General features: G+C 41.7%; 1 protein-coding gene across 1 annotated transcript in view; it reads left to right on the top strand.

Annotated features, from left to right (window-relative positions):
- MMRN2 (multimerin 2) overlaps positions 1 to 22722 on the top strand; it is a 219401-nt gene that overhangs the window by 162530 nt on the left and 34149 nt on the right. Inside the window, exon 2 of the mRNA XM_078643296.1 lies at positions 21981 to 22103. Within this exon, the coding sequence (XP_078499422.1) occupies positions 21981 to 22103 (123 nt within the window). The remainder of the gene's footprint in view (positions 1 to 21980; positions 22104 to 22722) is intronic.

Genomic DNA, 22722 nt, shown 5'->3' with positions numbered 1-22722 from the left:
GCTCCCCATATGTTTTCATGTAAGCCATGGCTGAAGACACGCTGTGCACTTATTTAATGATGGATGAGTCAATGTGGAAATGAAGCTGCAGCAATTCTTCCTATGTGGAGTCCTCTTTCTCCGCTTGTGAGCCTTGACAGTCTATTTTCCCTAAAGATGTTACTCAGTGATTGAGTGTTGCATTAATGACCCGGGATTTAAATTTTTACTTTTAAAAACGTTTGCCCAGTGGCCTCTGGTAGGCCATCGCTGCCCACCAACCCCAAGTACTTATCAGTGACCCCCACTTCATCTGTACAACCATGTGTATACTGTTATAAATAGGCATTGGTTAAACAGTGTACAGAGTCTCAGACACCCTTCATGGTCCCATTGGCTCCCAGACACTCACCAGCTCTTCAACACTTTGCCTCTGGCCTCACATGAAAAGATCTGCAGCAGCTTCAAGAAGCTGCTCTCCCTGGACAGTGTCAGTTATATTTCTCCGACCCCCATTCCTCTGATGTACACATGATCTTTACAGTGATTAACTTCTTCACTACCGGCCAGGATCTCTATAGTGTGCGTGGGCTGAAGAACACGTTCTTCTGCATGCATCGAAGAGTGCCATGCTAACACACAAGATAATCCTGCATGGTATTCCACATTAGTGTAAACTCCAAATTGGTGTGGATAAAATATCCTGGACCAAAATATCTACACGGTCAGTGTGCATAGGTAAGCATAGGTTTACTTTGCTTGATTCTGCATCCGTCTACCCCGACAATATACATATGATCAAGGTACATTAATGTGGAGTTAAGAGCAGTAAATCTATACTTACCTATATGCAATGATCTTCTCGATATATTGGTCTTCAATATTTGAGTCGTGATATTTTGGAAGCATGCTCTTTCTGTAGTCAGTTTTTAGACTTACAACTACCAGAATAACGTGGCACAGACCCAACCCGCCACTGTCATCGCCCACTGAGGTGGAGAAGCAGTGCTCTGTGGGAAGGCCAACACCAAACAAATCAAGTCAGGGAGGACATCACATCACCTCATGCATTTTATTGTTAGTGCAACCTGCACTGTGCACTTTATATGCCATCACGTTATCACATTTGGACGTGGCCTCCCTCTCGGGAGTAGGAAATCCACAGCACATAATGCCACGGTGTACCAGCCCTGCACATGCACATGATGAGAAATTGTTTAACTCAGGTCTGGTTTCATCTGAGGCAATTGGCAATAAAATGCACCTCCATTGCAGTACATGTGGCAACTGGTTTGCAGAGTATCAGGTAAATCAGGGCTTACCACCACCAGTTGTGGCAGTTGAAGTCTTTTTACCTCTGAAGTTCTCAAGCCACCTTACCATGGGGTCCAAACTGAGCACCAACTGCATTTCATTAGCACGTGACCCTCACGTTAGCGAAGTACAGCATTAGTCCAAGGCTTACTCAGGGAGGTGGTGTAGGTTCCATGTAGCACACAAATAACTGTAAATGAAAGAACAGCCAGTGCTTTTACTTTTTAAAAGAAAAAATATTTAAATTTATATTCAACTAAATGCTAAACATAGAATTAAATATGTACACAGTCAACACAAGAGCTCTAGCCTCTGCTGAATTGAAGATCTTCATGAGAAGGTCTCTCAATGTAAACATGTAAAGCCCCTTCCTATGGTGCCTTTCTCCAGTTTCAATGTAAAACATCTTCCTATTGCATTTGTCACCAAGTTCACAACTCCTTCCTATGTTGTCATATGGTTACCCTATGCAAAGTTTCTTATGACTCTACTTGACACAGAGTGTGCGTTAATACATTTCTATCAGATATGAGCAAAGAAGCTACTTCATAAATGGACTGACATAATTGATACAAATTAAAAAGCCGTAAAAACACCCTTTTAATATCTTAATTTTTTGGCCAATTTAGCAATTTGAAGCGCACCCTTTGCAGCCAGAGATCTCCTTGTCGCCTAAATACACACTTAGACACATGGTTGTTAGTGCAGAGCACACCAATGGTAAAGCGCCTACCAAGGACTGTGATTTCACTTCAATGTGTGAACTTTTTCTTATCCTCAAATGATAGGTCAGTTTCAATGTTCTTGGAATAAATGTGGATAACTCCCACCCCACTTTAATGTCTTCCGTCATCATAAAATGGAACAATGCAGCACTTCATGCGGATGTCCCAGGACATTCATCAAAAGACTAAGCATTTCCTGTGTAATAATGAGTACAGAAGACACAAGAATAGGAAACACACTACAGTCTCTATGCCAACAGAATCCGAAATGCAAATAGATATTACAATACCATGTTTCCTTATTCATTGTAAAGGGCAGCCTATGAAATCTGAATCTCACTAGGCAATTTCTTGAAGTGGGTGTTGAACATGAAGCTCATTGGGCTGTATTCCTTGGCCCAGAAGAGAAGATAGAACTCCCGAGCTATGATTGGAATTAAACTCTGCCCTCTTGCTACAAATCACACATTTAAGAAGGCTTTCTGTGGCTAACGATGTTTTCCACACTTGAACAGAATTGAGAAGCACGTTGTCTTTTCAACTTGGGATGTAAAATAATAACATTAAATGATAAAAAAAAATGATGACTGTCCACCTCTTATTCACGTTGGTCTTTTCTTTCTCAAACACCTTTTAATCCTTTGGATAAATCAGAAATAGGGCACTTACCTTCTAGTCCCAAGAAGCTGCGGGTCAGACGAGGGATATTTTAAAATATTCCTATGTAACCTCAGTTTCCCCATTGGTGAACTGTGAAGGTGCTCCTTCTGCTTAGAGGTAGGCCTCGGCTCACAGGGTTTGCCGAGTTTTTCCCACATTGCGCAGCTTGCGGCATTCTAAAATCACGCGAGTGAGGAAAATCTTACTCCAGGCCACCTCCTGCGAGATTTCACAATGTAGGTGGTCGAGGACGGCCGCTACTGCTCACGTTGAGAAACCTTCCATTCGCCTTGAGGAAGCTGCCCCTCAAGAATAACATCTACTCTAGTGGCAGAAAGAAGCAGCATACACTGGCGTCGATCATGGTGCCGTTCGGGCTGATTTTCCAGAGTGGTACAAACACCTGACACTAAAAATCACCATGAATGGTGCGACCTAACGTACTGCCCCACTTTTGGAACACCGCATAGCACAGCAGAGGTTTTTGTTTACTTTGCAGAGTTCTGCATTGCCAAACTCTGTCCAGGCCTACTCAGGGGTTCGGCTGGTGTCAAAACTGCATAGAGGGGCACATTTCCAAATGTACCTGTTAGATGTCTGTTACAGAGGTGTCTCTTTTATCCATCCTGGGAAGGGGCGACTCTATTCCTACCTGATGTTTAGGAACTGTTTAGGTGGAAGCTCAGAAAGCAGAGAAGCAACAATTAATCTTGCAAGAAGGTGTGCGGCCAGCAATCTATGTCCCTTGGTGGTCTACCCAACTATCGGACTCCGCCTGTAATATCTGTGTGAAATACAATGACTCTGGGCCAGTTCTGTGCTTTCCTTCCAAGCCAATTAAGGGGCATATTTATTACAGAGTTGCATCACCATTGCACCACGCAATTGGGCTCAAGATCAACACAACTCTTAAGTTGCATTTATCAAGCCAAGCCAAGCAAGGCTACCATGTATGGGGAAACATCCTTTACAACGCGGTCAGTACACCGCAGTGCTGTTACATCGCGGTCGTTACAACGACAGCATGTAACAACGCTATGCCTTTACAACGCAAGTCTTTACATCGACTGGCGCTAGATGGCGTGCTAACATTAAAAATAGTGTAGTTTACTATCCCAACACCTTCCCTACTGATAAGTGGACTGGAGTTGGAATAGTAAATTACACTTTTTTAATGTTAGCCCGCCACCTAGCGCAAGTCGATGTAAAGACTTGCGTTGTAAAGGTATAGCTTTGTAACATGCAGTCGTTGTAACGACTGCGATGTAACTGCACGCGTTGTAATAACACACGTTGTTACATCGTACATCCCCATGTATGGTTTGATAAATCCAGAGTAACCCAACCCAGCACAAATCTCTGCATTGCATTATTCTTCCCCAGGGAGGCGTTCCATGGGTGGAGCATGGGTGTTCTCATGTACCCACCCATAGATTTGGGCGCATTCCCAGATTTACAATCAGTGGTAGACCTGGGAATGCGTCAAAATGCTACAGCTTACCAGGTGAGGCATAACAAGGAGAAATATCTTTATTTCTCCCTGTTGGTTCTATGCCTGCAGCGCCCTGCAGCACACATAGAAACAGGAACATGCCTTAGGGCAGTGGTTCCCAAACTTTTGACTCCTGCGGACCCCCATTGAGTCACCATTGGAAGCCGGGGACCCCCACGCAATTTGTAGGATTTAAAATTCAAACATTAAAACAGTAATTCGAAAAAAACACACCTGTGCACACAAAACAAATACTCAGATTAGTAAGTATTTTAGGGGCATATTTGCAAGCCCCTATTACCATGAGAACGTCACTTTTTGCGACGTTCCCATGGCGAAAGGGGCTTTGCTTTATTTACAAGGCAGCGTTAAGCCACTTAACATGGCTTAAAGCTAGCTTGTAAATAACACCTCCTTTCACCCAATGCTTAGCGTGAAAGGGGTGGGCAGTGGGTGTTGCGGTGGGCATTCCACCGCAACACCCATTGATTTTGACACTGCCCCCTATTAACAAGGACAGCGTAAATGGGAGGCAGTGCCACAATTAAGACCAGGGAAAAACAATCTTCCCCTGCACGCAGACACCCTTGCACTATGGTGCAAGGGTGCCTGCGTTGGCGCCACAAAGTTAAGTTTAGCGTGAGCCTCGGGGAAACACAAGGCTGCATCGTATTTTTGTAACTATAGGTGCAGCCCTGTATTTCTGAAGTGGCAGAGCGTGTCGTTAAGCCAAGGAGGCTAACGACTCTCTCTGCCACTTCTGTTGTATTTTATATTGAAAGAATTTGGAAAAAATGAAGAAAATAGATGGGAAGGTTGGTGCTGCATCACTGTGACTAACTTTTAAATGGTTGGTTTTATTTCGCAGTACAAGGCTTCTGCTCCTGCCAGGGCCAGACTGGAAACTCAAAGCAGCCCTGGCAAATGTTTTCAGACCAGTCCCCATAGGGTGCACACCAAGTGCAGTGAGTGAGCCTGACCACTAAAAAGGGGGCTTTGGGATGCTCCCCCAAAAAAACATTTAGGAAATAATGGTGCAGTCTAGAACACAGTTATCCTTACATATTGAATTTTATTAGCTTTTAAAGAATAGTAAATTAAGTCCTTATTATGCACCATAATACGACAATCTTTTTAGGGGTTCTTCAATGATTCCCCCACTATCACCCTCCAACAGTACCTCTCACTTCTCCATAGCCCCTCTGTCACATGTATGACATTTTTTATAGCATATCTCATACCATTGTATGAGAGAGAGCACTTTACATCACACACATATAGAGACAGTGAATCCTACATGTAAATCAGTGTATTGAAAATGTAACATAAGGCAAAGGGTTCTACAAGGTGTAGAATTCACGTCATTCATACTGGTAGGCATTTTTAAATAGTGCTTGGTCTGAAAAAGCACACACTCGGGATTCAGAACATAACACAGTGGTTAGCATTGACTTTAACAATAAAAATGTATTTCCACCCAAATAAACCTTTTTAGCAGTATCAGGATAATGAAAGACTGGGAAAAACATGTCACTAACTTGTACCTTGCAGTTTGCAAGCAGCTCTTTGATGACAGTTTATAGGTCACTATGCTAGATTACGATTGTCACTTATGAACTGCACAGTACCAAAATAATCTCAGTTTTTTAAAATGCATTATACATATTCTTTGCAGTAGGCATGTTAGCCCTCTGTGCTACATTAGATAATTCAAAGCTGCCACTGGACAAAAATCTCATCTCTCCATTAATCACAGGTGTTATCTTGGCTCTTTTATTGTTGTTTGAAAACTGCTAATTATACAAGATACCTTCAAGTGCTTTGAAAACTGCTGCCTGCGGACCCCCTGGGAATGTGTCACGGACCCCTGGGGGTCCGCGGACCACAGTTTGGGAAACACTGCCTTAGGGGATTCTTTTTGTGCATGAAGGTGCCCCCTCCTGCACAAAAACAATCGTTCTCACAATGCCGGCACCCCGCACCATGGTGCAAGGGTGCCTGCGTTGGTGCTAGGCGGCACATTGTGTGCCAGCACTGGGAAATTACATGGATTCGCTGTATATTAAGTACAGCACTTTCCTGCCTTTTCCCTATAACGCAGCGCAGCAAGGTTACATTTGCTGTGCTGCGATGCATGATTGCTTCATAAATATGCCCCTGAGTCTTCCCAGCACTATTCACTGCTGATGCAACATATTAACAACTCCCATCTGACCACTGAGCCTTGGGGTACCTAACAGGGATGAGCTGCTCAACACAGGATCCTCTGGGAATCTATCTGCCGGATGTATGACGGTACGACGCGTACCGTCACAACGCGTGTTTTTACAACGCGTCCCTTACAACGCAAGTCGTTACCACGACTTGCGTTGGGGGCGCGGATTGAGAATATTATAATTTACTATTCTAACACCAGTCCCCGTGGACACTAGGGAAGGTGTTGGAATAATAAATATACTATTCTTAATCCTCTAGCGCCCTCCAGCGCAAGTCGTGGTTACGACTTGCGTTGTAAGGGACGCGTTGTAAAAGCCATGTGGAGTAAAATCTGCGTGGGAATGGATGTTTACCCTATCTGCCTACTAGTGACTTTACAAAGCCTAGTTCGTGGTAATCCAACCCTTGAGTCTCTTCACAGGGTCTGGTCTTTACTTTCAAGTGAGGGCCCTGGTCTACTATGGTCCTGGCAATTTTGAGTAATTTCAGCATCATAACAAACTTGCAGGGATTGGCGGGGCGAAAACCCATAGAGATGCTCCATGGGCACACCGTTGAGCATGAACCACTCCGTAAATTGAATAAAGAGTTCTGGGAAATTCCACAAATGTGCACAGAAAGCTAGCCTATCAGACAACAGCGCCTCCCCACGTCAACCAAAAACTAATGACAGCATCACCTTTTGCATCATCCTTTTCTCCTGGAGGGGATTTAAAGTAAGTTCCTCAGTGTTTCCAAACTTATGTCTCACCCAGTAAAGAGATTGCCAAGCACCTGAAACTGTAACATTGCTTCCATATGCCCCTTCTCCCACCAACAGAGGTAAGACAGGCCTATACTAATTCCATATAGCTTAACATAACTTAACATAGTGTAGCACAACATAACATAATTGGCTGGTGCATCCCTTAAGATCTTAACAGCCAATAAAGTTTAAGTATTTTTCCAAGTTGAGAGCCATGGCACCAGGAGGCTATTCTGCCTATAATTCTCACGAGGCCCACTTATTTAATCATTTGTCTGTGAGGTGTTAGAAACCTTGACATTATAGACAATTAAAGTGAAAATGCAATAAATGCCCAATTACCCCATCTTGCTATGATAAACTCAAAGCACCTAAGATGAGGTCAAGCACATCAAGAACAATTGGGCACAGGTGCTTGAAATACTAATAGGCCCAATTTCTGGACAGCAGGAACAACCGGGAAAGATGGCATAAAAATGTGGTCTTTTTCAGAGCTCGAATGTGTTATAGCTAGGTGATAAAAATGCGAGCATCCCACATTACAGGCAGTTAAAGTGCAATTGTGATAAACAGCCATTAGCCCCATCACTCCATTTTCCGCTGAAAACTGCTGAAAGAGAACCAGTCAGTCACATCACGAATCATGGCACGACCAAATGCTAAAAATAGTAGGAACCTCAGTTTCATTAAATTTTATTAAAAGTCAGTTGTAAATACCTATCTAGCTAAGGAATACAAAGTCCGAAGGCAAAGTGCTATAATGCCCTGGCATTCAGCATCTGTGTGAGGCTGCATACAGTTTTAAAATCTTGCAGATAACTGGCACAAGTCCCTCTTTAAGCTTTCATCTACGGCCACTTGCACAATCTGATGTTCGACCATCTGAATATTGGCACTAGCCAAAAGTGTCTGGGGCCTATGAGATATGTGCACACACACATAATATCCGTCGAGGTGCGACAACCCCTACATAGGGCATCATGATCAGCTGCCAAGGGTCCATACTGGTACGCTTTCAGTGGAATGAGGCCAAGTTGAAACAAAGTAGTTGAGTTCTTGCAAACAGTTTGGACGGCTGAAATAAATCTGATGGCACCGCTAATGGTTGATAAAGATCAATAACTAATGTTGCATGAGCCTTAGAACGATGACTTCTAGATCATCATGGGCTGATAGCGTCCTTGCCTGTTTCGAGAGTACCTTGCTAGCTTTTTTAGCAGGAGTGAGGATTGAATCAGCTCTTTAGCAGCAAGTCCATCCATCACCGTGGTGCAGCACAAGTTTGCCCACCCTTTACACATCACAGATATTTCAAAATAGGTGACATGAACGTGCACTTAACACATGTTTCTTGTATAGTTTAATTATTGTTATTAATGTAAGTGTTGCCCTTGGCATTATTATTAAAGAGTGCATTCACTGCAGGACTAGAGAATTTACTCACTTTATGTGTTTTATCGTAACTGACTGTCTATTTCATCAAAGTCTTAATGAATTAAAGCTGTCCTCATTTAGTAGATAACGTACTCACTATAAAGATTACATTTAACATTCATAAATGTGTGCTATAATGTAGGAATAACAAGTATTGGCTTGCAAACTAAATAGAAACCATTCTCACCTATGTAGAATGTGATTTCGTTTAAAACAATAACGTTTATGTAATGTGTGCACTAATGTTACACATTTAACCGCGTTGCGGCGGTTTTAGTGAGTGGGCGGGGCCGCGTTGGTCAACGGACGTGCGCAACACTAATGAGGTAGTGCTCGCAACGGCCGTTGGCCGACGGGAGCACATAAGGGGATAAGCATTTAACTGTTTTTCTTAGCCATACTTACACTTGATTATTTTAAAGACTTTCTGAATGTTAGATGAAATATTAACCCAATGGATTAGAAATTTATATTTATTTGTGTTTAAATGTGCACACTCATATTAAATGTGCAGCATTGAACGAATACTTTAAATTGTCCTAAGTAGGCCTTTATTTCACCATGCTACATAAATGCCAATTTCATTTTTCTGCTAACATGACATTTCTTGAAGGTTCATGCATTGTTAATTGTAGAATAGATACATTACTGTACTAGAGATAGAGAAAGAGCCTGCGAAGAGGACCTTAACAAAGAAGCAAGGGGAACCAGAACATCTCCTGAAAGACCTATTGAGCAAATGCTGCCACTTGATGGGTGTGTGAGAAGGAGATGCGGTTCACATGTCCTATGCGAGATTTTTCCCTAATGTTCCCCAATGTTGTAGTCTGCAGCATGAGAAACAATGGACCCCTGATGAGGCATACTAATTGGATGTTACCTAGTGGACTTTAGGTGTTATCATTTAGTGTTCACCCTGTTAGGGATTCAGTCTCTTTTCAGAACTTTCAGAAGACCCCTTAAGAACCCTTAGCAGGTGCCCCATCCATTCTAGATTAATGCTTTCCAGACTTCTTTCAGATTCTCTCTTGGAGCCTTCCTGACCACTATTTGCAGCCCCCAAACTTTATAAGGTTTAGACCTCAATGCCTACCTGATCCCTTCCTAAGTGTGACTTAGGCTAACACTTTCCGACCCATAGAAGACGCTTGACCAAGGTTCTTTGATGCTGACACTTTCTAAAGTAAGGGCCTGATTTAGATCTTGACAGACAGGTTACTCCATCACAATTGTGAAGGATATCCCATCTGCCGAAATATAAAACCTATAGGCTGGAATGGGATTTATGTTTCGGCTGACGGGATATCCGCCACCATTGCGACGGAGTAACACGTCCACCAAGACCTAAATCAGGCCCTTAATTTTCAGATTTTTGAGTCTCTTTAGGTTAGTATAACTATCCTCTTGGTTTGGACCTTGATTTTAGTGACTCTGGATCTACCTTTGTATAGACAACAAAACCTGAGACTTTTCTCTGCTTTTATTACTATTTTGCACAGTGGCGGCAGAATTTCTTGTTTGTTTAATACTGGTATGCCTAAACTTTTTTAGGAGGTTGGGTTTCCCAGTTGTTAATTTGTATCTTTATAGCATAGTGTTAAGAGCTGTGTATTTGAACTTAATTTTGGATTTGTAATAAACCCTCTTGACCCAAGCTGCTGATTCCTGGTCCTCATTGTGTATCCAAATGGGTTGCAGTGGTAATTGAATTTAATTGATGTAAATGCTAACTCCTATCACCTCTTAGTTGGATAGAAAGGTCTGTCAGAAGACCAGGTAAGCAAGTGTGCCCAGAAAATGCTGTTTCAGCTGTCTGGTAAAAGTTATGTATATCTGATTTCTTGTCTTGTACAATAGACCATAGAAGATGCCTGATAGACAACAATTCTGCAGATTTCAATTTAGCACAGAAAGAGAGAAGTTGAGGATAAAGAGAATAGTCCTAGCGTATCAGATTGAACTCAAGTTGAATTTGAGCCTGAATCATACTTGTCGGACGCTGGAAGAGATGTCTGTAGCAGCGGCACTGAGAAAGATCCAGCCAATACTTTAGTTGTGATTTAAAGACAAAGGCCTCACATTAACATGTATATCAAGGTGAGCATCAATTTACTATCGATCACTTAACAGATTGACGACAGATCTCGACCTGAAAGTTAATTAGGAAGGCACTGGAAGGCGACATTTTCCACCATGGGTAAAGCCTCAATATGTTTAAAAGAACGATCTAGACCTTTGAACCATACCCATAGGAATTTAATTGATAAGACTTTTTCTATTATTTGCCCATTTAAAAGACATTCACCATAACTCAGACCCCTGGCCGTCTTCTCCACCCTGCAGGCTCTCTCTCTACAAAGAGAGGCCTGGCTAACTAATCCCATGAAAAAGGCAATAGCTTCCATTCATGGATGCACAAATAGTGTAACGGCCAAATCCACCAATCAGAAAGCCCGACTTTAATGGAAACTTGATGATGCTTGTATTGCCCCTTTTGTTAAAATTGAGCTCTTCTACTTTTTTTAAAATTTAAATGTAACCGTTTAAAAATTAACTCATCCATAACAGATTAAATAAAAAGATTTTTTCAAACAGTTTACACAGAACACTTTCTATATATTATTGGCAAAAGGCACTTGTGAAAAGGTGTGGATGTTCTTGGGACAGAAATATGCATTATAGGGGATCCCATATTTAAGACATAAAAGATTGTTTATTTCTGAATGATCATATCTAAGCCATGGCTTTATGTTAATTAGGGCAAGTGCTAGGCATGGGCAGTGTGGGCAGCCGCCAAGAGCCTTAGACTAACCAAATCAACATGAGGGCCAGTGTACAACAGCCAGGCCATGACACATTGGTCCTCTTGTAACCTGAGCCCATCTAATTGAGAGCAAGGTGTGTCTCATAGTAACCCTGGGCCTCACAGCCATGGTGTAGCACTGCAAGGCTTAATGGAGGCTCACCCTTGTGAGCCGCTTGCAAAAAAGATACATTCTGCAGGTTAGCCCTGCAATCAATGATGTTCATAGTGCCACATTTCAGATACCTGACCGTTTAAACATTCTCTCGCGATAATCAATTCTCACTTTTTCAGCCCTTTCTGAGCTGTAAAATAGGTGCTTGTAGGAGGCGGAGTGTGAGAAACTGCAGCTCAGGAGGGGTCCTACACAAAGCAGCTTCAGTTGCACAGCCATCTATTGGGTTGCAAACAGACTTGAATGTGTGAATGAAAGCCATGCTGTGGACCTATCCTGGTAGTATGCCCTTGATATCTATTTTTTCCATTAAGCCTGTTTCAAAGTGCTGGCAAATTGTAAGATCGGTGGACCGAGGTACAATGAGTTTTTATGGGGCCAGGATAAAACAGTTTGTTAAATTAGTAGACCCAAAACTGCAGAAAACTGCTACTTGATGTAAAGGCTATACTTGCACTACTGTATTGCATTTTGGTGTATATGCCATGTGGCTGGGTAATTCTCCCCTCCACGAGGTAACATCTACTCAATTTTTTTTAACCACTCAGTTAATTTAATTTTTTTAATTTAAAAGAATTTATACTAGGATCTTATAAATTGAATCTAAAATCTCTCAATCTTGCCAAAGTGCTAGCAGTTGGAATACGTTTGAAAAAGGGACTGCTTAAGGGCAAACGGAGGGCAAGAACAAAATGTGTCTCCTGGTTCTACATTTCCAACCTCAACTTGGGTGACAATGATTCTGATGGCAAGGCCAAGGGGCTGCCCTTCCTACGGAAATGCCACTGGATTGCCGGTCCCTCCAAGCTTTAGAATACCGTGTATATTTCCAGTCTAAAGCTGAGAATAGATGCCAAATATCCCAGTTCCATGGCTAAAATGTACCCACTGGACCAGGCATGTGGCAATATCCGTGATTTTAAATTGTTGGTGACAGCTATGTTAATGCAGACTAATATTTTATTCACACGACAGTCTCTGCAGCACTGTCTTTATTTATACTCTTCTCACTTAGCCCAGTTTGAGTGTTTTTACTTTGTCTGCTAACCAAGGAGTTTTTGTACAGTATAGTTAGAAGCTCCGCTGAGATTTTTTTGCTCCACTTTTGCTCGACTGAGAAAAAAAGTGATGGGTGAATGCTTGAATGTAATCTTGACCGTGGTCATTAATTGGCAAGAATTCCAGTCCGTTTTTTTATTCAGTGTTACTATTGTGAGGGGCGTGATTCTAGAGAGGGATGAATCTTCATCTGATTAAGATGTTTTGATCCTACTGATTCTGCCCCTTACTATTTATTCCCTTTTGTCACAACAACTTGATCCACCATAGTTGTACCAACTGGCTTTGACGTACCTCTGAACTGAATGTGTGTTTGTTTGTTTTTAAAAAAAAAAATCTTGTGAGAGTGGTTCAGTATGAAAGTAATTAATGGGATTTGAATGCGGATTGGTATGATGTGTGCGGGACCATAGCCTTGATCTATTTACTTGTCTTGATTTGTATATGTTATGTGTTTTATTCTAATGAAATCAGAGCTCTATACAAAACCGACTAAACATTTAATAAAATAAAATGATTCTCTGAAAGTATACACTGGTCCTTGTGTATGCGTGGCTCCAATTCTAGTCTATTAGCCGTTTTGATAAGGTAGGATCCCCTTCTGGGACCTATACATATCCTTGGGGCAGGGTTTTTGTTTCTTTTTTGCTATTGTGAGGGGCCTACCTTATACAAATCAGTCCTGGTCTGCTCAGATAGGAGCAGTACAGCTATGTCATGTGATGCCCTTCTCAAAGGGAACACAAGAACACTAAACTCGTCTCAGCTTTGTTTTGACACCTCCGTGATGTGCAGATTGCGTTACATGGCCCAGCGAGCTATGGAGCCAACATCTGTGCATCCCCATTGTTCTTGGAGAGTTTCATTAAGAAGTAGGAAAAGATGAATGGTAGAATACTTGAATTAATTTCACTACTTATAATTATTGTAGCAAGTATTACTGGGCTATCCTTGTTTTGCTAGTGTGCTACAGATAAGGACCAACTATATGCAAATTAGCCTTGGACCTCCTGCAGAAAATATAGAAAAATACCAGCTTGTGTTCTTTTATCTAACATTTCAACTGGTTTAGACATGAAAATACTGTTCATGCCAGTAAAATATTGGCCAGGTGGCAACCATAAATGCATGGCCTTTATCCTATGAGCCATAGTCCAGCACTGTAAGTAGACTATCATGTTTTAGATGTAAATCTATAATAACTGATAAACCCCCATCCAGAGGTGAAAAGCTCCATTAGAGTAAATATATAAACACTGATAAACACTTGCACAACCACAAACTAAAATTCCACTCGAAGGAAGGAAAGTGAAAGTAAAGGAGTCCGGTTTATTTCTTCCTTAAAGGGCCTAAACAATGTAACTTTGGTATACAAGGTAGCAGCATGAAAGGCTGGTGTCAAATTATTCTGCTTGAAGTTTATTGTTTAGAGATGTCACAAAAATATTTTTTATGCTATTTATTTCCTCCAGTTTTGTGTCTTTGTATTAAAGGGGCAGGGTGTCAAAGCAAGCTTTAGGTATGATCTCATTATTTTATACATTGTTGAGTCTCTGAATATTAAATCATGTATGATCTTCTGAGTTTAATTCTCTAATTGATTGGTGAAATGGCTGTCTCATAAGAATCTTGACCAATTTGCATTCCCACATTTACCCACAGGCACAAAATGGGAAAACCCTTTGATACATCAGCCCCCCTTTTTACCACATTATTATTGATAGCAAGATTACATTCCAAATACGCCGGGCTTTAAACATTCAAAGCAAGGTGTAGTAACAGGTGCCTTTGAAGAGTGCTGTCGCCATTCACATGGGATAATGGTGAAACATAACACAAGATTGTCCACATACCAAAAAAAAATCATAGTTGCAAGGTGTCCCTTAGGTAATCCTGTTTTTTTACCCAACTGCACTTTACTGTTTGGGTTTTTGTGATCCCATAGTTATAATGTAAACAGGAAAATGTCAGGTCCCAGAATACAATGTGATGTCTGTTAGAACTTAAGGACTGACTTTAAGTGAGACATTTGCCATGGGGGCACGTGTCAGCTATTGATATCCAGCAGCACAAACTTAATGAATCAGATGGCAAAGGTGCAGTAGAGTAGTGGTGCGCATGCTTAAAGCATCATATTTTAGTTGCCTTAGAATGCAGGGCTACACATTAATAAAGTGTTATTCAAAATTACAAAGGTTTCACAAAGTATTGTGCTGCTGCCAGAGTTGGACACCCCTACGATGTCATAATCTTCAGTAAGGAGTAGGTGGATGGCCCTCAACTGTGTTCAGGAATTTGTTTATTAAAATATTTGAAGATAGCACTCCTACTTTTTTAATCCAATAATAGTCCTGTAAACCAGACAAAGGCCTTACTGAGTGTGATAGGACATGAGATGTGAGAGAGGGTAATGAAATGTGAGCATGAATGAGAGTGTAATACACAGCCTTTCTATGCTTAAAACAGTTAATATAAGTTAATTGGACAGACTGCCAATAGGACAACACTACATACCTAGTAGTACTTCTTTGAATTTCAAATGTGCTTCATAACAATCACTGCAAAACACAGCACGTATTTCAAAAATTGAATAACCACTTTTTATTACTATTTTTGGTGTTAGGTAGTTGAAGAAACACTGATAAGTACTGATAACAGAAGGTTTGTAAAACATTGGGAAAGGCACCTCTGAAATCCACAAAAAATAAACACTGATAACAGGACAGCTTAACTAACTACAAGACACATGGAAATGGGTCGATTAGTAAGCAAAGGGTATAGCATCTTTCAATTGCATTTGAATGTGTGCATTCCACGAGTGCTGCAAAATTTGGAAATTCACCATATGCAGGTGAAAGGAGATATATATCAAAACTGTTAGCTGAATCTTCATCATGTTCATTTATAAAATGAAATGTCCTCAGGAAACTCTGGAATAATTAATGTCAGTACTGCAGAGAGCATTGATAAGGGTCTTGTAATTGTTCTGGGCACATGCCAATAAAACCTTTTAGCCTAGATATCATTGTATTTCGGTATTTTATAGTGACTTGAATGATGCCTTTAAAATGTGTCAAGCTATTTGCAATTTTGTTTGCTTGGATATCTTTCTTGCTCAAAAAACGTCTGTGCCACACAACTTATCTTACACTAGGTATCTGGAAAAACCATCTCAAGGTCGTCGTACTTAAAAGCACACTGTTTAGTAGGAAGGAATACAGTCACATATCCCCAGCCCTGATGGAACGCAATAGGCTCCTCTTGCTTCCCCACATCATTTTCACATCTAACTGTATTATCTAAAAAGCCATCATGACTGGAAACACCTGTATGCAGGATGACATGCTCACCATCTCTGCTTGCTGTCCGCAACCCTGTGACCAGAACACCTTCAGACAAGAGACGAAATGCAAAAAAGCCACACATAAGGCTTTTTCTACCTGGACACAATAATCTACATCTGCCCAGACAACTCCAATCCAGGTCTAATTTAGGAAACAGATGGGTGATCATTACATCATGAAGCAGTAACAGTCCACAACAGCTACCCCTCCTAACACATGGGGACACATGCATCAAAGGAAATTGCATTCGCAAATGGTGCGAATCGCAAAATTCGGCCGTTTGCGAATGCAATTCCCATTTTTGGGATGCATTATCTTTTTTGTAATTTTCGCAATTGAAGAATTCGCAAAATTGCGATTTCTTAAATTGCGATTGCCTTTAAGGAATCTCAAATTGAGATTCCTTCAATGCAATGCATCAAACTTTTAAAATTTGCGAATTCGCAAGTGAGGGGAGCAAATTACCATGAAGTTGACCTTTGCGAAAACTTCGAAAAATTCACTAAAGTGCATTTTTCAAAGTTCCACTTTACACACACACACACATGTGCAAATTGTACTTCTAAGCAGATTTCAGGGGTGCAACAGGGTGTCCTTTGGACACCCTTGCACCCTTGATATTGCATTCTTAATTTGCGAATTTCTAATGGTGAATTGCAAATTAAGAATGTCTCTCCATACATTCCTATGGGCCTCTAGGCCCATAGGAATGGATGGGGATGTATTCCTTAATTGCGATTCTCAATTAGAGAATCGCAATTAAGGAATTTTAAGAAATAGCTATTTTTTTTTAGCAATTTCTTGATGCATTGCAGTTTGCAATTCCTTAATTGCGATTCCTTATTTTTCGCAATTAAGGAATCGCAAAATGCAATATTGATGCATGTGTCAGATGGTGACATAGGAACATATTTACTAACATTTGGCACAACGCAGCAAGACAACTTGCTTCGCTTCTCTGCCATGCGTCAAATGGAGACAGCAGAAATGCACCACATTTTCTAAGATATGGAGCATTCCTGCTTTCTCTGCGCTGGTGCACTGAGCTCTGCCTAGCGCCAACACAGTCACCCTTGCGCCATGCTGCAAGGGTGCCTGTGTTTCAGGCAGGATTGTTTTTGAGCAGGAAGGCACACCTTCCTGCACAGAAACAATTCTCAGCTGCATTTTCCTCTTTCTATGTGTGCTGCACAATGCAGTACACATAGAAAGATAAAATACCAAGGAGAAACAAACACATTTCTCCTCATTACGCCTCTGTTGGGATGACATACCACTTTGACGCATTCCCAGTTTTGCTGTTCTTAGTAAATTTGGAAATGCACTGAAATCCTTGGGTGGATTTGTGAGGAATGCTTGCACTCCACCAATGGAACTCATCCCCAACACAGTGCAACGCAGGGCTGCGGCTTGCGCTGCTTTGCATTGCTCTAGATTTACTAAGCCACATAGAGCCTTGAAAGGTGGATTTGCAGGGCTTAGTAAATCTGACTTTAAGGGCTTGCGTTGCTTAGTAAATCTGGGTGTCAGTTTTTGACTTTGACTCTATACAGCTTTGTGCTGCGATCTGGCTAGGTCTGTTCTATGTAATTAGCATATATAGAATGCATATTTATGCATTTATATAGAAACAACTTTTATCATTTGATTAAAGATATACTTTTTGGGTAGACCTAAGCCAAATATTTCCACCCAGTAGTACTAATATAATGCATTTCCACTTAGTAGAACTTTAAAATACTTGCACGTATTTTATTAATGTTGTTAGGAAGGAAAGTTCCTTCTTTCAAAGTCGCTTCAACGATGCCAGATGACAAATAGTCAATTGATGAGACTAATTGTGGTGTCATTCTCTGTAATGCCACATTGTATGCAAAAGGTCTCACACATTCTTTTTTTTTGTGGGCCCAAACATTCCTAAAACTGTCCCTGATATTCAACATTGACTTTTTTCGGGTAAAATGTATGCTTTATATGTTTAAACGTTTGATTTCTGACCAAATACTACATTTTAAATGAGTCGATGGCGGTTTGAATCATTTTAAGGTGACCATGACAAAATTATCAACAGATCCGTTGTAGAACAGATAATTTCGAGCAGATTGAGAACATCTCTGTGCTCCCCTGAGCAGCAGTGCGATTTCTGGTTTATTACAAATGTACTGCTCCACAAATGAAATAAAGCACTTGGGGCCTCATTTATGGAAGTGAGCATCGCTGCGTCAAAGCAGCGATGCGTCACTTCTCAGTGCGCACTCCTTGCGAAATGATTGATGCATCATATTTATAATATGACGCATCATGTCGCAAGGAGTTACAGATACGTCAGTATTTCTGACGTATCTGTAGGCGCAAAAGTGACGCATTGCTGGAGTGTGTCACAAAAGTGACGCAACTCCAGGAATGTAGCCTTTCACATGGGGAAAGCCCCATGAGAAAGGGCCTGCGTCAGTCTTACGCCTGCTGTGAGGCAGGCGCAAGATTTTGACGCAACAGCGTCCTAAAAGTGACGCAGTGAAATCTCATAGATTTCACTGCGTCACTATTACGAGGCTTTTTGCGGGGGAACGCCCAACCTGCATACATTATACCAGGTGCAGGTATAATGTAGCGCAGGTGTTTACAAAGTGACGCATCTGCTTAGATGCGTCACTTTGTAAATAGTGCGCAACAGGAGGCATGTTTCACGCCGCCGATGCATCACGAAAAGTGACGCATCGGAAGCGCAAAACTGACGCAAGGCCTCATAAATGAGGCCCTTGGAATCCAAAGACTGCAGCAAAACAATGCTAAAGCGCAAATTCTTTACTTCCAACACAAGAGACCGCGATCAAGCGCTATATACAACTGCAGCACTCATACTCTCTGCTAGAACTCACAAGATCAGTGACTGTAGGTCTGCTTTCATTCTGTGTCCATGCTGATGTAATTATATGTCCAGTGGAGTACTCTGAAGTATATTGACATTTGAATATATTACTAACACAGTTTGCTTTCTGAATGCTGAAAAATACATCCGTATACACAGAGAAATTGTACCCTACAAGAGAAGTTGCTGTCATTATTCATATTACCCCCCGAATTACAAAAATGACGAATACTATAAGATAATCCTATCTATTTTGATCAAACTGAAACCTATTTGTAGACACAATTTTAATTTAATGGGTGCTTCTGATTAATTCTAGGAATAAGGCAAAACCAAAGGGGATGATAGATGGAGTGTTGAACATTGCAAGCACTCACCCCCAGTCAACTGATCTGGATTTAATCCATCATCATTCTTTAGCTCACTCCACCACCCCAGTTCAAACATGGTTAAATGTAAATCAGTCTGACCCTGTGCCTCATGGGAACAGTTCAGCCTGCCTGAACTGCCAAGTCATGTCTTCCCTGGACAGGAAACAAGCATCCTGGGACCTGTTTCGGGCTCACAATCCTCATCAGCCAGGCTATATTGAATCCAGTGGCAAAGTGAGCAAGGGACCCACGTCTGGCATACCCTGCCAACTTAGGGCGACGAAGCAAAACCAAAGGGGATGATGGATGGAGTGTTAAACATTGCAAGCACTCACCCCCAGTCAGTTGATCTGGGTTTAATCCGTCATCATTCTTTAGCTCACTCCGCCACCCCAGTTCAGACATGGCTATATGCAAATCAGTCTTACCCTGTGCCTCATGGGAACAGTCCAGCCCGAACTGCCAAGCCATGTCTTCCCTGGACCGGAAACAAGCTATCCTGGCTGATGGGGGTGATGATGCTGTTTGCGGTCCATGGAGGACCTGGCTTGGCAGTTCGGGCTGGACTGTTCCCATGAGGCACAGGGTCAAGACTGATTTGCATATGGCCAGGTCTAAACTGGGGTGGCATGGTGAGCAAAAGAATTATGGATTTAACCCAGATCTCTTGACTGGGGGTGAATGTTTTGATTTGTTCTGCATTCCGTCCATCAATTGTGTGTCTTTTGCTTTCTCGCCCTAAGGTATGCCCAGTCGTGGGTCCTGGGTGCACCGTGCCACTGGAATCAAGTTATACTGGCTGATGAGTGGGTGTAACCCCGAAACAGGGCCTAGGATGCTTGTTTCTGGTCAAGGGAGGACCTGGCTTGGAAGTTCAGGCTGGACTGTTCCCATGAGGCACAGGGTCAAGACTGATTTGCATATGGCCAGGTCTAAACTGGGGTGGCATGGTGAGCAAAAGAATGATGGATTAAACCCAGATCTCTTGACTGGGGGTGAATGTTTTCGGAAACCAGAGCCTTTGTCTGCCTCATTCTGGTCCTAGACCATGTAAGTACATTTTAGTTAAGAATTAAGCTACCCTGTAATAATATAAGACTGGTAGAAATGTATCAGGCTACCATTCTAGGGTGCTTATTTACAAGCCCATTGTGCCACTGGGGCATAAGAATGGCGCAACGAAGAGAAATACTTTCATTACTAGTAATTATTTCCTCTTTCTTTGTGTGCTACATTCTGCATCATTCATAGAAAGAGGAAAATGCCATTAATTATTGTTTTTGTGCAGGCAGCCAATTGTGCGCCAGTGCAGGGGAAAGTACAGGGATGAGTCGTATTGTTGTTAATATGACGCAGCACGGCTCAGCTAAATGGCTTGCGGTGCCGTGCTGTGTCAGTTTCATATAGATGAGGTCCATGATTCCTAGGAACTTTGGCCTATACTGCTGACCCTTTCCATTGTGAAGGCATGCACTGCAACCTGTGTTTATCGACATTAGGAAATAACATTATTAATCTAATATGGTAGGCTGTCACACTGGTATCCTTTCAATCGTCCAACTTGTCTGGGATCCTTTCAATCGTCCAACTTGTCTCTGCCATGCGGGGTACCTCAAGGCTCATCCCTAAGTCCGACACTTTTTAACATTTATGTGTCGGACCTATCTAACATCATTCGAGCACATGGGATGAGCCTTACCTCCTACGCGGATGACACGCAGTTGGTCCTGGCCATTAAAAACAACGGCCATAAAATAGCAGAAGACTTCAAAGAGGGCATGTTGGCAATTGGGGACTGGATGGCCACCAATTGCTTAAAACTTAATTCCGACAAGACGGAAGTCGTCATTTTTGGACAATTAACGCCAGAATGGTCCTCAGTTTGGTGGCCCATGCCTTCGGAAACCCTCCCAAACCTGCCAGCAAAGTGAGGAACTTGGGAGTGGTCTTCGATGACCGCCTCAATTTTCTCCCACATGCCAATCAAATTACCTCTTCCGCCTTCCATAAACTGCGACTTATAAAGAAAATCCTCCCCTTTCTCCCTGAAACGGCCGGCAAAACCTTGGTGACTTCTCTAGTGCTGTCCACTTTGGACTACTGTAACGCTCTGTTCACAAATGCCCAAGCAAGGGTCATCAATAAAATGCAAGTTATTCAGAACTCAGCAGCTAGACTCTTGGGCAGAATTCCTAAATATAAATCCGCTACAGAAACCATTAGAAACCTACACTGGCTGCCCATCAGAAATAGGATTACGTTCAAAACCCTCTGTATTGTGTATAAGGCTCTGCACAATCAAGGACCTGCATTTCTTACACAAAACCTGATTCCTTACTGTCCACCCAGATCTCTTCGTTCTTCTACTCTAAATGACCTAACGGTTCCCCGTACCAAAATGGTTTCCTGGGGGGATAGAAGGTTCCTGGTATCAGCCCCGAAACTATGGAACACCTTGCCCCAGTCAATAAAAACAAGCCCCTCACTTTGGTCATTTCGCAAGCAGTTAAAGACCTGGCTGTTTAATCAGTGAACTTAGATCCTCTCTTTCATCAGGAGTAAGTACATGCAGATTTTCTAGCGCCGAGACGCTCATGGGCATTTGTTTGCGCTCTATAAATGTTATTAATAAATAAATAAATAATAAATAGATCATCACTTTCTTGAAAGTAGGGCTTTTTGATGAAGGATCTTTAAGTTTTGACTGGATTTGCTTCTGTAATGCTAATGACATTCAATTGCTGAGGTTTTTTGTTGCCTTTCTCTGAATGTATTTTCCATTTTTTCCCCTAGAAACTGGTGCAGTGTTGTGGATTCCAGAATTGTCACTTTCATCGCCTCCTGCAAAACAGAAAAATATGTAATAAAGTCCCAGCAGCCATGTCCCTACGGATCGCCAGAGTGCCAGAAGGTCATGTGAGTACAACTGGCATCACGTTGTTTGTGAACTGTTTATTTCAAACCTTTACGTTACAGTTGAAGTACTCCTTGGTCTTTGCTTAACTAACTAATAAGAGAGGCATGATTCCAAATGAAGATGCAAGTATGTCTAGTTTTAGATCCACCACACATAGGTATTCAATTCACTTCTATTCGTATTTTGGTAGGAGTATATAATTGAAGGGGCAATACTAAACTTGCAGAAAAATGGAGTGATTGATGTGAACAAGAGAAACCACAAAATATGATCCAAATCTAAAAATTAGTCTTGCACAGATCTTGGAAGCCTTTGTGATGGATGTTTGGTCTGCAGATCACAGGGTTAGTAGTGTTGTTTGCAGGAAAGATGCATGTACAATCTAGGGATCTCAACTTGTTCGAACATGTCGTTTGTAGACTCATAGAAAACCAATATTACGGTAACCCTCTGCCGAGTAACCAATTAATTAAAAAAACTATTTTGAAGGAAAACGTATTAATAGAAATACAGCTGGTTTCAAAATAGTGAAAAAGGGCCAAAAATTAAGAAATAATATTGATCCCCTGAGATACCATCCCTTCATGAGTGGAAGGTGAGGATGGATTCATATATGGC

This window comes from Lissotriton helveticus, chromosome 5_1 (genome assembly GCF_964261635.1).
Source record: "Lissotriton helveticus chromosome 5_1, aLisHel1.1, whole genome shotgun sequence".
Lineage (NCBI taxonomy): Eukaryota > Metazoa > Chordata > Amphibia > Caudata > Salamandridae > Lissotriton > Lissotriton helveticus.
This window is presented reverse-complemented; position numbering and strand designations above follow the sequence as displayed.